The sequence below is a fragment of the Neopelma chrysocephalum genome, unplaced genomic scaffold, assembly GCF_003984885.1.
Source record: "Neopelma chrysocephalum unplaced genomic scaffold, ASM398488v2 Primary Assembly neopelma1_94, whole genome shotgun sequence".
In the NCBI taxonomy this organism is placed as follows: Eukaryota; Metazoa; Chordata; class Aves; order Passeriformes; family Pipridae; genus Neopelma; species Neopelma chrysocephalum.
Window position 1 is genome coordinate 296,352 of NW_020897756.1, and position 15,989 is coordinate 312,340.

Sequence of the window (15,989 nt, forward strand, 5' to 3'; positions counted from 1 at the left end):
TCTGACAGGGGTGGAGCTGGGGCTGCCTGTGGAGAAGCCACATGGGGAAGGTTTAAAGACAAACGTGTTCCTTGTCTCCAGTGACCTTCCACTGGTGGCCAAAAAGTGCTGGTGACCTTGTGCTGCTGGGCTGTCACATTAATGCCAGGCTTTGTCAGGCCACATAAGAATTAAGTTACTATTTTGAATATGTACATATGTTCTCCACTCTGTGACAGAAATACTGTCATGGACTTCACGTATTACTTTTCCCACCCTTCACAGGCTTTTTTCCTCCCCATTCACAGAGCTATATGTGTCACAAAATACAGAAACTAGGTGAACAGTGGAGGAAATGTTCTACTCTTTTAAGCTAGAGGCTTGTGAAATGAAGGAAAAAGAACTTTCCTCCATCTCGTGACTTCTTGTAATAAGTCCATGGAATGTAAAATTCATTACAAAACAATACGGTGATGAATGATTTTTATTTATTGCTGACAATTAGAATGAGGTCAAAAAGAGACTGTATTGTTTGCCTGATGGAAAAGTTGAAACTGGGAGCTGAACAGAATGAGATTTGATAAAACAGTGAAACTATTTCTACAAAGAATTCAAGGGGGGGGGAAGGAAGAAATACAATTAGAGACTAAATTAAGCACTGAAAGTAGGAGACTTGATTCTATTGCAATGTAAGAGGTCACCAATTTTTGTGGAAAGTTCCTTTCTGTCATCACTTTTCCTATCCAGGGGAGGATGTTTTGCCATGTTACTGCTGAAACAGGAGTATGATTCCATCACATTATGAAGGTGCTACTGCAATGGTTACAAATCCCTTAACGTGTGAAAATTTGTCACAAGAGAAGTCTACTTGCAGCTGTAAGGGCCCACTCCTCCGAGGTGTGAATTCAAAATAAATTTTTGATCTCTCCCTCGGTGCCAGTCGTGCCAAACTGGAAAAAAAAAAAAAAAAGGAAAAAAATCAATTAATTCAGGTTTACATTGTCTTTCATGAGATTCCCAAGAAATAAGACTGCATGAGAGCGAGAGACTCAGTGGTTACTTGTGTTCCAGCCTTGGGTTTTGAGAATTACTTAAGGTTTGAGGCTTCATGTAGACTAAGAAATGAGAAAGTGCCATCTTCATTTACTCTTGAATAGACTTATGGAAATGAGAAGTGCCACATCAGGCCTTTGTATTAGGGCTGAGTGCAAATTTGGACAGTCAACACAAACTCAGAATAGGAAAACTCTGAAGTCAAAGATCTGTCCAATGCCTGCTCGGTTCATATCCATTTTGGCAATAACATGATTTTTCTAATGGCCATTGTGTTTTGTTTTTTACCTTCTTTTGGCCTAAATTGGCTTAGTCTCCAACTGAAATAATATTCTCCATATTTTTATGGATTCTCTTGTCCAAAGAGTTCCACACCCACAGCAAGTCACGTTTTTTTATAATAATAAAAGAAAGCTCTAGGAAATACGAACTACTGCTCAACAGTGAGTTAATGCATAAAGCAGCAGAGTCCAGAGGAAAAGAAAAAAAAATAGAAAATCACGGGTTTATGTCTCAAAAAGGCATATTTTTCTCCTGCTTTAAAGGAGGACAGAGCAACTTCTTGTTTGGGCTGAAGCAAGGGCCCAATAGCAATGTCTGACTTGTTAGCTCAGAGTTATATCTGTAGTATCAGGGCATTGTGTACAAAAATAGAAACACAGAGCCAAGCTGTAAACTTCAGAGAGACAAAAGAATTTGACGTGCATGTTTGCTTTCCCAGGGAAGGAGAATGTGAATAGTTTTCAGTTGTTGAAGATGTTCCTAAGTGGAACAAACAGCGGGTGATTAAGAAACAATAATATCCCAATATACATTTTGGTGGCATTTTTGTTTTCATAAATAGAAAATACGAAAGTTTGGGGTTCTTTTTTTTTCGAGAAGTGAGACGTGCTGTTCGTCGTGTTGAAAGCACCGAGGAAATGCTGCAGCTTTCACTTACTTTATCTTGACCTGCTGGTTCATCACAGTCACCAGGAGGACGCAGCGGCTCACGGGCTCGGGGAGGGGGTTGGCGTAGGAGATCTCCAGGGTCGCAGCTTTGTTCACCACAATCCTCCGGGGGAGCTGCAGGACAAAAAGGCACATTTCTGATCAGTCACTGGCTTACACTCTTCTGGAGTCAGAACTCAGCTGTGGCACTTAGCTGACAGCTTTCCTGGTGTTTGAAGCTGGGTTTGGCTTAGCTGAGTAGTGCTATGGAGCTGTCTGCAATATTTTGTGTGTAATTTCAGTGAAACAGAGCCCTGACTGCACAGACACATCCCCGACACCTGCCTGATCTTTGGGGTGCTCAGTGGCTTTTTTTTTTCTTTTTTTGGCACATCATTGATTAGGACTGAAGTGTTGAAACAAAACGAACTGGCCCTAGCAATGACTGGAATTAAGGGTTTAAATCTCTATTTTGGGAGCAGGCAAAGTTGTTTAAAGGCAACACAAGCACTTGCCAGTAACTGGAACATGTGAAGTGAAAACAAGTGCTGTGAACATAAAGCTGTGGCATGTGAAAGAGAGAAACAGAGCTGTTCTGAAGAACAGGGCCAAGGTTCAGAACTGGCCTCTCCCATCCTTGCCTTCTCAATTTAAGCAGCAGGATTTTGGAGCAAGGTCTGAAAGGGCAACCTAAATGCATTCATTTATCCCCAAATTCTCATCTTAAGATCTGACTTCCAGAAAGACCCTTTAGTGTCTGTTTGGGAGAGAACTGTTTACCTTAATGATGATGTTTGTGTCCTCTAAAATGATTGTCTTCTCCACCAGCAGCTTCAGCCCGTTTGTGCGCATGACTTCACACAAAGCAGTGACTTGAATCCTTTTGTCAGTAGTCAGATATTTTCCATAATGAGCATAAGGGATCTTTACCCGGATGTGCTTCCCTGGAATACAGACATATGTTTAGGAACCATTAGATTTTCAAAGAAAGCTAAAGAAAAGAGAGTTACAGCGAGGGGCTTTTTTTAAAAATTATTGAAGAGAAAAAAAGATAAGACAGCTGGAGTCTGTTTATATTTCCTTCTTGTGAGACTGGTTGTGTATTTCCCTCTCCTGGCAATCATTTTCTACTTTAATTCATTTGACCCTTACAGTTTTGAGTGGAGGATTTTGGTCTGAAATTGAGGGAGTCTTCTCATCTGCATTTCACTGGATTCCTGGCCTTTTGTATTTCTTACAAGTAGAGGTGTAACTATTTTTATCTATTCCCTCCTTATATCCTCTTTGCTTTACCTCAGTCAGGAAGAAAGTTTGAGTCAAGTTTCACAGAGATCCTTTTCAAGTGACCTGGTCAGCTGCTCACTGTAGTCCTACAACTTTTCTGCTGTGTATGGGGAAAAATGTATATCTTTGGAGCCCCTGGGGATGAAAAAGATCTCTATAATAATTTCAGTAGCTGTGACTCTTCAAAGCAGAGTTTCACTGTAACTTTTAAACTTTGTCCTAGTTGATTTCTTTTAAAGTGTTGCCTGTTGAGTGCCAGAAAACACACATCAGACTTTTTTTGTTTATTTAGAGTAAGTATGTTCCTATGTACATGTAATAATTACCACACAGACACACATCTATATAGATAGATAGATAGATCTTGCCACACACACACATATGTACAGTGCTGCTTCTGGAGCTGTAACATAAATGTAGCCTTCTATGTAACGTTTGATGAGACCTTCAATTCATTCTTGAAGTAGTGAAAGTTTTCGGGGGAGGGGAAATAATGTAAAATTTAATCACAATGCTATTAAGAGATGGAAGGAATGGATGCACTATGAGGCTGATCTAGGCATGATACTGATGTTTCTTCCTCCCAGTTGCCTTGCTGTGGCTAAGAAGAGGGCTAGATTGGCTCCTTGGTACCATTAAAAGTTACCTTGTTTAGGACCAAGCTCCGCAGAAGTGGTTGCCTTCAGGATCTCTGCCACTGTTCTCCTGGTGTACAGGATGGTGGACGCGCTCATGTCCACCCTCACGGTCTTGCGGTCAGAGGAGAGGTTGTTGAGAACTAAGATTAGATTAATGTCTTTGCCAAAAACTGGAGGCTCGGCCAGCTTGAACTTCCCAGCAATGCCAGGGTTTCTGACTGTCTCTGAAGGTCTTCCCTCTGCAGATTCTGCGCGTCTTTCTGTGACGCTGGTTCCAAATATCTTGGCCAAGGCCTTCTTGTAAACGCGTCTTTCCTCGGAAGAGCCTAATATGGAAGGAGAGAACCAAGTAAAATTCTGCTTGTGTTGCAAATGCACCTCCTCTGTGTAAAGGCTTTTACAGGGTATCAGCTCTGCATATGCAACACCTGAAAGTTCCCCATGTCTCCATTAATCCTCTGTTCAGGTTTTTCACAGGGAAGTAATAAATGCGCAGTTATAAGGCAAATAAATCACTAAAATGAAATATGTATGTATTTGTTAAAGAAGCAAGATTTCTCTTTCTCTGGTCAGAACTTGCAGGAGTGTGATAAGTCTTATTTTGCTGATCTGGTGACAGACAGCCTCTGTATTAAATACAGTTGCACTAAAACACTGAGGAGTGAAGTACTGAAATATGGCCACTGATTCTGAATGGCAAATCTTAAAACAAGTGAAATACATATTTCTTTTTCTTTTTTAAGACTTTGAGCCACAAACATTAAGCAAACTATTAAATGAAATCTGTAACCCTAAATTAAAAAACAAACAAACAAAACAAAATGGAAAGATCTGGGTACCAAGTTTCTGAGGGAAGATAAAATAAATATTCCTGCAAGACAATGCTTCTGCAGCTCTTAACCCTCTGCTGCTTTGTTTTCCCAAATACAGTTGAATGACACTTAGTCCCTTTACTCTTTCCTAGTAGTTTTGATTTCAGAATCTAATGATGTGGAGACAGAGTCCACTGACAGTGCAAACATTGAATGTCTGGGTAGGTGATTGCCATGTGGGAGATAGTGCAGAGGATTGGAGCTTAAGGTTTTGGGTTAGTGGTTTGATTGTTGCCCCACTCCCTCTGCAAGATATGTTGGAAAACTAGTACTTAGTGACCTTAGTATCACATACTACAGACCTGTGCACAGTTCATGATACACAATGGACCCAATTTCAAGATGTTTTTGTATGACACCCTCAGGGTTTTTGTCTGCCTTGGGTAGTAAGGCCTATTTTATAGCCCTGTTTTCTGCATGTATTAAATTTTATACTTCTGTGTAAGGGACTAAAGTGTACTTTGTATTGTGCCTTAATAAGGAAACTGTTAAATGCACAAAGTCAGAAATGTAATACCTGTCGTATTTAGGAAGTAATCTGAGAACAGTGGTGGAAATATTTCCTGAAGGAAAGCAGAGAGATGCTCAAACACAGCAGGTTGCTCATCCTGCCTCCCAGCACCAAGAACTCAGCAGGAAACAGTCGTGATAACAAGGAGATAACGTGATAATCCCTTTACCTTCTGGATATTTGTAGTTAGCGGTGACATCCACCCGGGCATTGCTGCCCAGGGCTTTGGTGCTGATGAACCTGCCAATGATTTCAGTATCACAATAAATCCTTTTCTTGGTGCCATCGTTGTACACAATCCACCTGTTGCAGTCGGCGTTCACCTCTGAGTACACGAACAAGGTGTCGTAATCCAAGTCCACCTCACCTTCTTTGATGGCTACCACGGAGGCAGGGCCACACTGAAAAATCCCTAAAATGTGAGAAAAAAGAAAAAAGGTCAAACTCTATTAGCTGTGCTCAGTTGGGAGCAGCACTGTTAAACACTGATGATTTATACTGTTACCTTTGCTTTGTTCTTGCGGAGTTGCATCTAAAACCTGCCACCCGTTGTACGACCTTCCCAGGTCTGGGCGAATGAACCAGCTTTCATTCCAGACGTGATAATCCCTGGAGACAAAGAGCAATGTCTAGAAAGCACAGTAATATAGAGTCATACAGGCTTCCAGTTTGAAAGGAGTAGTGAATTTTGGCTTTTAAAGGTTCTCCAAACTGAGATACAGGCTGTCTCGTTACACTAACTCACTGCCTCTCTCAAAGGACAGATTTGATGCCTGTTTTTGAGGTCTAGACCTCAGGGCAGGGAGGGAGAAAACCATGAAGTATGTTGTTTGGGGTTTTTCTTCTTTTCTTTTTTTTCTAAATGAACGTCTACAGTATTAATTCAGATAGTTGTATTACATTTTGTCCACTCAGTTGCTTTTGTACCACTAGTGTTTGTGTTTTTAAGTCTCCTAAATCCCCTCCCTAGTTATTAGTGAGATGCAAGAAATTATATTTACCATGTGGAATCCTTGCCAATATTAAGACTCCTTCCAGAGCTGTCATAGTACTTGTCGATACTCAGGTTTCTGTCCACGTCATGGGCAGAGTTAAAATTGGAAACCAAACGGGTTGGAATCCCCAAGCACCTCAGAACTGAAATATATTTAAAAAACCAAAACAAACAAGCAACAAATACAACAAAACCCAAGCAGCTCAATGATTACAAACATCTGAGAAACAAAGTTAGGGGTCTAAATATTTTGTGATTCTTCAGCATTTGGGTTCTTTACAGCACTGTTCCTCTTGTGGGGTTTATTGCTTTGTGGTTTTTGATTAATCCAGAGGTCACAAGTGCCTCCATCTGAGCAGAGTCCTCTGTTCCCAGGGCTTACCTGTGCACATCACACCTGCAAACACCCAGCACTGGCCGTACTGAACGGGCCTGTAGTTGTCCTGGCGCCACTTCTTGAGGATGACCACGCTGCCATCCCACCTGGATGGATTCTCATGAGAATGGAAGCTTCCTTGCCACTTTCCCAGGAGAACTCCGTTGTCATTATCATTTCCATTGATCTAAAAACAGGCCGGTGGACAGAACGCACAAAGTGAGTTGTGCTTAACGCACCCCGTCCAGTTAATTGTATTGCATAAGATGCAGGTGGCTGAGTCTCACTGGTGTAACTAATGCTTTCTGCTCAGTTTTTGTGGGATTTGGGTGAAGTTGCCCAAATTTCTTACCATAGAACTGATAACTCGGCCCACGTATTTGGGATCTCCCCTTCGTGACACGTCCATGCCTGGGTCCTGGCGGTAGTACAGGCTCAGATCCAGCATGGTGAGGCAGATGTTTAGAAGGTCTTGAAACTGTGATCAGACAAGATAAATTTGTAAGAAAATAGATGGCTTCCAAACAGAATTAAAGGAGATTCTACTGCAGTTCCTCCTTTCTGAGATATTCCAGGCCAGAGGTGACAGGAACAGTGAGGAGCACTGTTAGACACACTGTGAACAAAGTAAGGCTCCCCAGGGTTTTCAGATAAACAGGCCTATTGGACAGGCAAATAATGATAAGAGAAATGCTATTTGGGACAGAATGAGAGTCAAAATAAATTCCTTATGGCTTACCTGTCCATAATACCACGCTCTTGCTTCAATGTACCTTGCGTTGCCCACAAAGATTATTCCGTTTTCATTCAGAACATATTCTTGCCTCTCATTTTCATTGGCTATGAAGACATCATCACCTAAAAACCAAGTTGGGCAGGCTTAAAGCTGCAACACTAGCAACCTTTCAAAAACATTGTTGTCTTGATTTAGCAAGGGGAAAACTACTATTTGCAAAACACATTGTTACAGCTCCATGAACATGTGCAGTTCAGTGATAATGTCTGTTATTGTAAATGTCCTGGGGGGACAGAGAGCCAAAAGATCCTTATTATATTACTCAACTTTTATCCCCTACTTTTAGTATAGCCCTTGTGTATGATCTAAATGTCCCCTAAACATTGTGTTTTTGGGAGAAAAGTCCAGGTTCACAGATTTTTTCTGTCTTCTCGGGGTAGTTAAGAGGTAGAACAGACATTTGAAAAGAAACACACAGATAACATTTTTATGTTTTCCAGTTATTAGGAAAGCCTGCTCAACCATTCACTTGGGTTTCATTGTTCCTCATTGGTTTTTCAAGCACAGTATGTAGCTGCTATGTAAGCATTGGCTTCCCACCAAGGTTTAGATTGTTTTCATCATTCTTTAAGTAGCAATATCTGCTTAGCTCTGTGTTTAATTCCATAATGTTTAAAAATATTTTCTGAAAGCTCCAGGATTTCAGGAAATACATACAAAAAAATCAGCTTTTCTATTTTATTGAGTCAACTTCTTTACCTTCCTATAGGAACTTCCCATCCTTCCCTTCCTGCAAACAAAAAGATTGCAATTTATTTTAAAAATTATATCATGTGATATAAATTTATTTTTGTGGTTGCTGTCCATGTCTTTTTAAAAATAATATCATTACTGTTCATCCCTAAGCTTTTGGGGTGGCATAAGCCTGGAAACCTGTGTGCACTTCCAGCTGTGGAACAATTGGAAGAGTGGGAGGAGCACTGGGAATGCTGAGCAATCCTGAAAACCTAAGTTATGAATTAACTCAAAATTATTTAAGGTAGGAAAAAAATGGGGGTGAGGAATGGGCCAAGCATGGCAGTCAATTCCAGAAATTCTTGTGAACAGGATGGGGCAGGGGGAAGGAAATCTATTCTTGGTGTCTATCATATGTAGGATGAGAAATTATATGCTGAAATGGAAGCAAGAAAGATTTGTTTGTTAATAGGAAGAACTTCTAATAGAAAGGCTGATGTTTTATTGGAGGGAATTTCCAGGGGAGGTACTGGAGCTTCCCTAATGGCTGATCATTAGGAAGGAATTCAAAACCTGTCAGGAATGACCTAAGTGAATGAACAGGACCTGCCTTGAGGATGGTGTGGGACTAGACAACTTTCTAGGATCCTTCTAGCCCTGTGAGCTGGTTCTCTGCCCCTTCTTCCAAAGGTGATAAATTTTTATGGCTTGCTAAATCAGATTTTTTTTTTCTGGTCCATGAACATGTTCTAATTAATAATTCCTGTTCAGGAAAGATCAACTGAAAGAAAATTCCAAATGAGATTTCATCACCTCATACAATGGCATTAATATTTAAATCTGACTGTTTTCTGTTATACAGTTTAAGACTGATTTGCCTTTTTCAGGGCCATTTCACTTTGGTTCTTGTTCTTTGATTAACAAGTGTTTCCACATTCTTCATGACTTGCAGGTGATAACTCTGCCATTGAAATTATTGTTATTTTTCCCTAAACATGCGATCTTTTATTTTGTGTTATTGTATCTTATTCCTTCTCACCTACCCCAGTCTCTAAGGTCAGTTTCTGTGTGTTGTCCCAGCCCACCTGTGCATGGACAGTGCTGCTTAATGTCAGCATGTTAGAGTCAGTGATGAACTACTTGATCAGAGTGTTTTTTCAGATGACAATTAGGGATCCATTAGTAGCTTTTCTCCAACCCAGTGCTTTTCCTTTTGTCTCTAGTCCTGACTGTTTTCTTCTAAGTGGTTCTTTACTGATATTCCAGTTGATGAATTAATTCCTGTTTAAAGAATAATCTCACATCTGGAACCATATCTACAGGCCAGATCTGCCATTTATCCTTAGCTGAGAAAATAAATTTTCTATTTCCTTTCTGCTATGACACTTACCATAGTGGTAACATACAATCAAACTGAATTTGTTCCTGTTTTTCAGGATCAGGGAGCTTTTCCACTCTATAGAACTTATTCACCAGCATCCTCCTTCAAGGATACTCCCTTTTATCTGTCAGTAGCCATTGCATCATCTGGTAAATCTGGAGGGCTCTTCTGCAGCATTACTAGTTTCAAATTGTAATGGTGCAGCTTAATTTTCCTGTTTTCATCTCGGAGGAGTTTGTCTGGTCTCAGGAGTACCACTGCTACTCTGATGTTCCAGTTCAAGAGCTGTCAAATATTGCTGTGGTTTCCATTAATTACAAGTTACACACAAATGATCTTTCAGGGGGTTTTGGGGAGGTTTTTCTCTCAGGACTGTCTATGCAGAGACAATCTTGAGTTTCCCTGAACACACTTCTATAGTTGTTTCTGAGTTCCAAGACTTGCTGAGCTAATTAGCATTTTTTTTTCATCTTGGCTCTTAACATATTTCTTAGTGGCCCTTGGCTAACATATGGTCACAGAAGAAAATAGTGGATGATTGTGGTTACTTTTCTTTTATAAGCTGTTAACTCACTGGGATGGCTAAGAGCTCTCTTAACTCTAGAATATCATGTTTTAGGGCATATTTGCAAAAAATCTGCTATGGAGGCGGGCTGAGACATCTGGGGGTGTTCAGCCTGGAGAAGAGAAGGCTCTGGGGAAACCTCATTGTGGCCTTCCAGTACTTCAAGGAGGCTTTTAGAAAGGAGGCAGAGTGACCTTTTACACAGGCAGAGAGTCATAGGACAAGGGGGAATGGTTATAGACTAAAAATAGAGAGACTCAGATTAGAGATTAGGAAGCAATTCTTTACTGTGAGGGTGAGGCACTGACACAGGCTGTCCAGAGAAGCTGTGGCTGCCCCATCCCTGGAAGTGTCCAAGGCCAAATTGGGTGGGGCCCTGCACAACCTGACCTGGTGGGTGTCAAATGAGATGGTCTTTAAGGTCCCTTCCAACCCAAACCATTCTGTGAATTGCCAGTCTTCTTCACATTTATCCCTCCCAGTTTTTATGAAGTTAGTTGAGCTATTGTCCTTGCAGTTAACATCTACAAGGGCAGTCTTGCTCTGATTTAGGTGCAAGTCAAGGATGTTACTGTATCCTTGTTCCAAGTTCTGAGAAGTACATAGACTTACAAAAGCCTGTCAGCCTTTGTCTACAGAAAAAGTGATCTGCTCAGTTCTAAAGTCTGTGATATAACCCCACATAGCATATTTTGCTAGGATAAAAGGGGGAGAGGGGTGGCAGCAGCTTTTTAATGTAGTAAAAGCAGATGTCTGAGCACTGAGATTGCAGCCACTGATGACCCAGAGAGAGACAGCTTGAGGGAGCAGCTCTCTGTGCAGATATGAAACAACGTTCAAGAACAAAGGTGTTGGCACCTACCTGTGCACCAAGGGTTGAAGAGTAACACAAACTGCCCCAGGTATCTGGAGGTGACCTTGTTCCCGGAGGTTACCAGGAGGGTGAGGTTGTATCGCCCGATGACAGCGTTGGCTGGGCTGGATATCACAAAGTTGGTGGCCGTGGCCTCGCTGGGTCCTTGGGCAGCACTCCAGCCACTGGGCCCGGCCTCAGAGAGGTTAAACACAGCCCTGGTGCGATGGGATTCCGAGGGGTATGGCCCTGCCAGAAAGAAGGGTGGATTGGTTTCCATTCCAGAGTGGGATTTCAGTATTAACCTCGCACTTGAAACCGAGCATATTGCAGGGGGAAGAGCATCAAAAACATCGGAAGACAAATTGCATCTCTAAATATAATAGGGAGAGAAGTACAAGGAGAAGAGATGACAATTCTCTGAGAACACGGGTTGAGCTAAGGGAGTGTTACCTATCTCAGTGAGAAATGCCAGGCTCTCCCCATTCTGCCTCAGCCTGTTGAAGTACAGGGTGATGGTGAAGGCTTGGCCTCGCCTCACGGTCAGCTCGGTGTTGTTGTATCTGTCAGTGTGGTGGTTGGCTGCGTTCACTGATGGCTGCCAGCTGATGTGTGTGGGGGTCAGGTCTGTAAAACAGAAGTCATGAAGAAGCAGCCAGCAGGGAAAGAAGCTGTTTAAGTGGCACGATGAGGCTGCTAAGAGCAATTACCTTCTGCGGGAGGAAGTACAGCTAAAAAGCACATGAGCCATTAAATTAAGTTTAGTGGTCAATAACAGAAAGTTTTGCTTGGGTTTTGTTACAGGGTTGTCATACACTGGGACTTACATATTTCCTATACTCTGCTGGATGCTGTTTTACTACTGGACTTAGAAAAAAAAATTTACAAGGACAAATTGATGTTATTTCATTATCAACACCAAATAAAGTGGCCTGTAACCCCCCTACATTTTAAACATACATATTTTTAGGATCCTGGGAATGGCACTTAGGACATCTTACTTTTCCTGCTTAAATCCTGGTGCCATTTGGCCTAGGTGCAAAGGAAAAATGCATAGTGAGAGATGGATGAACAGGAGGTATTTCCAGACACATTGGAGCTTTTGACAAAGAAATCACTCTGTCTGATTCTAGCTCTGTTCAAAGTGACAACTGAACCACTGGAATTCCTGTTTTAGTAGGCACTAGTTTCATGTCCTAGAGGAATTCTGATGACTTGCAGTTTGCCTGGAGTTCTCCAATATCACGTCCTCCTGCACATTTGCTGTTATTATGGTCTGTGGTTAAAAACCCATCAAGTGGTTCTTGCCACCTCAAATGCTAAACTACCTTTTTGGCAAGCAAGTATTTATATGATCTTCCTTGAAAGGTTGTTTTCCCTCCTGTAGCTCATGTTTTGTTGCCATGCTCAAACCTGAGCAGTTTTACTGTCTTTGGGAGTGCTGAGAAGAACTTTCTGTGTTTCTGTCTTCCGTGGGAGACTCTACATAGTACACCTGGAGCTTTGTGTAGAAAGCTTTGGAAAATGCTCAGAGCAAGCACCTCCTTTTAAAGGGAAATCAAAAGAAAACAGTAATAACAACAAAAAGAAAAGGATTGAGAGGATGGATTAAGGCCTATGCTGTTATTGCAGAGATCTTCAAACAAGCTTCCAGTCTATCTCATATCATAGAACTTAGCAATGAAATACTAAGTCAGATCTGAAACAATATAGGTGCAAATTAAACTACAATTTATATCTAATCTTTGTAGAAGAGGTAAAAGTAAAAACTAACTTATGCAAAAAAAGTGCCATAGTTAAAATCAAGGACTTTTTTTCTAGCCTAAGACCATAAATAAGTTAAGTGAGTAAGCACTGATGGACTGGAAAGGAGAATCTTTAGGATGAGTATCTGGAACAACAGTGAACTGCAGTTAGTGCTGCTTTCTCTGCAAAGCGACATTTTACAAACTGATTTCTAAATGTTTGTTCCATCATTAAATGAGAGAGAACCTTGCTTTGCAATTTCCCAGTTCAACAGTCATCCTAATTTTAAATTTTGAAAAGCAGAGATATTGTCATTACTGTTTTCCTTCAGTAGGGTTTTAATGCATATTTGAATTCCCATTTGTAGGCTCCATGCTCAGAGCTCCATTAGGGTGGATTACACAGACTTCATTAATACAAAGCATAACACATTTCTGACACAGCATTTAAAAAATGGTGCCTTTTGAAATAATGGGAATTTCTTTTCTCCTCCCTGCCGCTAGTATTCTCTGTTTAGCTCAAAAACTATTCTCAAACAGGTCTTAACAATAACAACAATAAAACTTTTGAGAATGAAGTGCAAGAACAAATTACAATATAGAATTTCCTTCAGATAAGAAATCTGAGCAGATACCTACAGGGCATGTATATTGAGGGAACAGTCCTGAAGAAAGTACCTCCTGAAGGGAAGCAAATGACTTGCAGAACTCACCTGCCATTCCCTCAGCTTATGAGAATTGCATCCAACTTCTGCTTTGGCCTTCAAGGTTGTCCAAGTCACATCAATCATAAAAAGAAAAAAGCCCAGCAATCTTTTTGTGCTGTCAGCTGAAATTTGAGAGAAGGGAGAGGTACTTAGCAGTTGTTATTAATACCTGTAGGCTTGTCAAACGAATTAACTGGTTCCTATAATATGTGGATGTCTAATGCCAAAGTTCCTACTCAATGTGGGTGTAATTATGGGAGGAGATACCAAAATTATTTACTCAGAGGAAATGCATGCTCCTGAATCCCAAGACAGAAAGAACTTCCTACAAAGATAATAGGTGTGCCATGAATGAGTTATCTTTAAGGGTGAGGAAATGAGGAGCGTGGTGGGACATAAAAAGCCATCTGAAGGAAAAAGGAGCATTTCCTGATGACTTAACTTCCATGTTGGTTAATATCACTTCTGTTTGTGTCCAATAGCTGTGAGTTGGTTTTAGAGTATTTTTTTTTAGTCTCACATTATCTCCAACACCCTCTGATTTATATGAAATTATGAGCTCCACCAGAAACAAATGTCTGTTTACCTGTTATGTTAGCTCCATACTACTATTGCCCAGAAGTTTTATTTGAAACAGAACTCCTGAGATATTAAATATGAGTAGTTTTTATCAGCACAAACTCTAAGCCTGTCTATTTTAACAACAATTAATATATTTCTTTTTGATTTCATACCACCACTTAAAAGAGTACAGGTAATAAAGTGACATTGTTTAGAGGAGGATTATCTGCTTAAGATTCTGCAGCTCCACTGATCATGTTCTAGCACTCTACTAGTAAAGACTTAAAAATGAATGAGTCTGAATTTCAAGTTACAAAGAAAGAAAAACAAACTGAGAAAGCAGAAGTTAAGCTGTTTGTAAGTCTGATTTTACAAGAAAGTTGCATTCTTGCACCTTTTTGAGAAACTTTGTTTTCATAACAAAGACTAAGAGAGTACTTACTAATATGACCAATCATGCTAGCCTTACCCCAAAAGAAAAACACTGAAATTTCCCCACTAGGCAGCAGAGTACCTGGCACACTGTGCCTCCACTCACATTATAATTCAGCGGCGCTTCCTCCTCTTGGAAGTTTCCGGGATGTTTGAGCAGTCAGGGCTTGTTCCAGGAATCACCTCAAATGGGTTTGATTGCTCTTCAAAGCTTCTTTAGTTGGTCTTTTTTCTCTTTTCCTTAATTCATATTCCTTGGAAACCATAAGAGCCACAAGCCTCTGATGTTCCCCGGTCTTCACACGCAGCCCTAGTGACAAACCGCATCGACCAGTTCTCAAGTCCAGGCGCTCGGTACTTACAGGGATTGCCTCAGATGTTACACATTGCTCCCACTGGCACTTGGCTGTTTCCTTTCTTCTTCCTTGCTACTCAACATGCGTAATTAAATCTCAGAACACTTTTTCTGTCCTGGCTGCAACCACCTCCTTTACCTCTGTGAGGCACGCCCACAGCCGCGTTCACCAAGCCACCAGAACCTCTCTCAGACTGGCCTACATCCCAAACTGGCACCTGCTGGTCGGTGCCTTCACCACAGCAAAGCTGCTGGTGTAATCCCTTTGGAATGCTGCAGTCATGGTTCCTGAGTGACTAATGACTGAATGTTGCCACAGGTGTTTTCCTACCTCGGTTCCCCCCCGCCCATCATCTGAAATGGCTCAAAATACTTTGTTCCTCCTCAAAATTGTTCAAAATACTTTGTTTCTCCTTTTCCCCAGTGTCAGAGTCTTGAAATTGCAGTGCAGTTTGCTAACTTTCGGGGGAAAAACGAGTTCTTTGATTTTAGTCATCTCCTGAATAATTTTGTCTACTGTTCATCCCCCCAGGGTAACCAAATTGCACCTTACCCTTGTGTTATTGCTACCTTATTCTAGAAAGAGGGGAGCAGTATAACTTCCACAAAGTTGCAGAATGTGCTCTGTGAGTCTGTGTCCAAGTTGTCCCACTTTTAATTTGACACATTAATTTATGTGCACCTGGAGTGTTGCAGGGAAAGGGTGTTGCCTTCCTTTTAACTCCCCCAGAGGTTTGATTTAAAGGCTTCTATCGTTTCTGTTGGTGCAACTCATTTGACTTTAGCACAGCCTGGGTGTTTTCTCACACCTAAGATGTAAAAAGAAGTCATTAAGTGTATATTCACATTCTAAATCCAAGTCTGTGCTACAACTTGAACTTCTAAGGTGGTTTACAATAGCCAAGAGGAGGCCACCAAGGTGATTAGAGGGATGGAACACCTCTCCTGTGAGGAAAGGCTGAGAGAGCTGGGATTGTTCAGCCTCGAGAAGCAGAGGCTTTGGGGTGGCCTAATTGCATCCTTCTGGTACCTAAAGAGTAACAAGAAAGATGAAGAGAGACTATTTACAAGGGCCTGGAGTGACAGGACAAGGGAGAATGACTTCAAACTGAAAGAGAGTAGGTTTAGATGAGATATTAAGAAGAAATTCTTTACTGTGAGGGTGGTGATGCAGTGACACAGGTTGCCCAGAGAAAGCTGAGGATGGCCCATCCCTGAAAGTGTTCAAGGCTGGGTTGGATGGGGCTCTGAACAACCTGGGATAGTGGAAGATGTCCCTGCC

General features: G+C 41.2%; 1 protein-coding gene across 1 annotated transcript; it reads right to left on the minus strand.

Annotated features, from left to right (window-relative positions):
* Window positions 1-778: 778 nt before the first annotated feature.
* Window positions 779-13,372, minus strand: LOC113972586 (protein-glutamine gamma-glutamyltransferase 6-like). The gene is made up of 13 exons (XM_027693848.1): window positions 13,366-13,372; window positions 11,361-11,534; window positions 10,917-11,156; window positions 7,377-7,495; window positions 6,990-7,115; window positions 6,644-6,824; window positions 6,269-6,404; window positions 5,773-5,876; window positions 5,437-5,679; window positions 3,893-4,210; window positions 2,743-2,906; window positions 1,973-2,097; window positions 779-929 (listed from the first exon to the last, which is right to left on the minus strand). Exons 1-13 carry the CDS (start codon window positions 13,370-13,372, stop codon window positions 779-781), a joined length of 2,088 nt encoding a protein of 695 aa, XP_027549649.1.
* Between the last annotated feature and the right edge of the window lie 2,617 nt (window positions 13,373-15,989).

Bases quoted from the DNA above. Each gene is read 5' to 3' on its own strand.
- LOC113972586 (XM_027693848.1), bottom strand. The intron at 11,157-11,360 runs GTAACACTCCCT...TCTTTCTGGCAG, and splicing joins GGCATTTCTCACTGAGATAG to GGCCATACCCCTCGGAATCC. The intron at 7,116-7,376 runs GTAAGCCATAAG...GTCTGATCACAG, and splicing joins GAGCGTGGTATTATGGACAG to TTTCAAGACCTTCTAAACAT.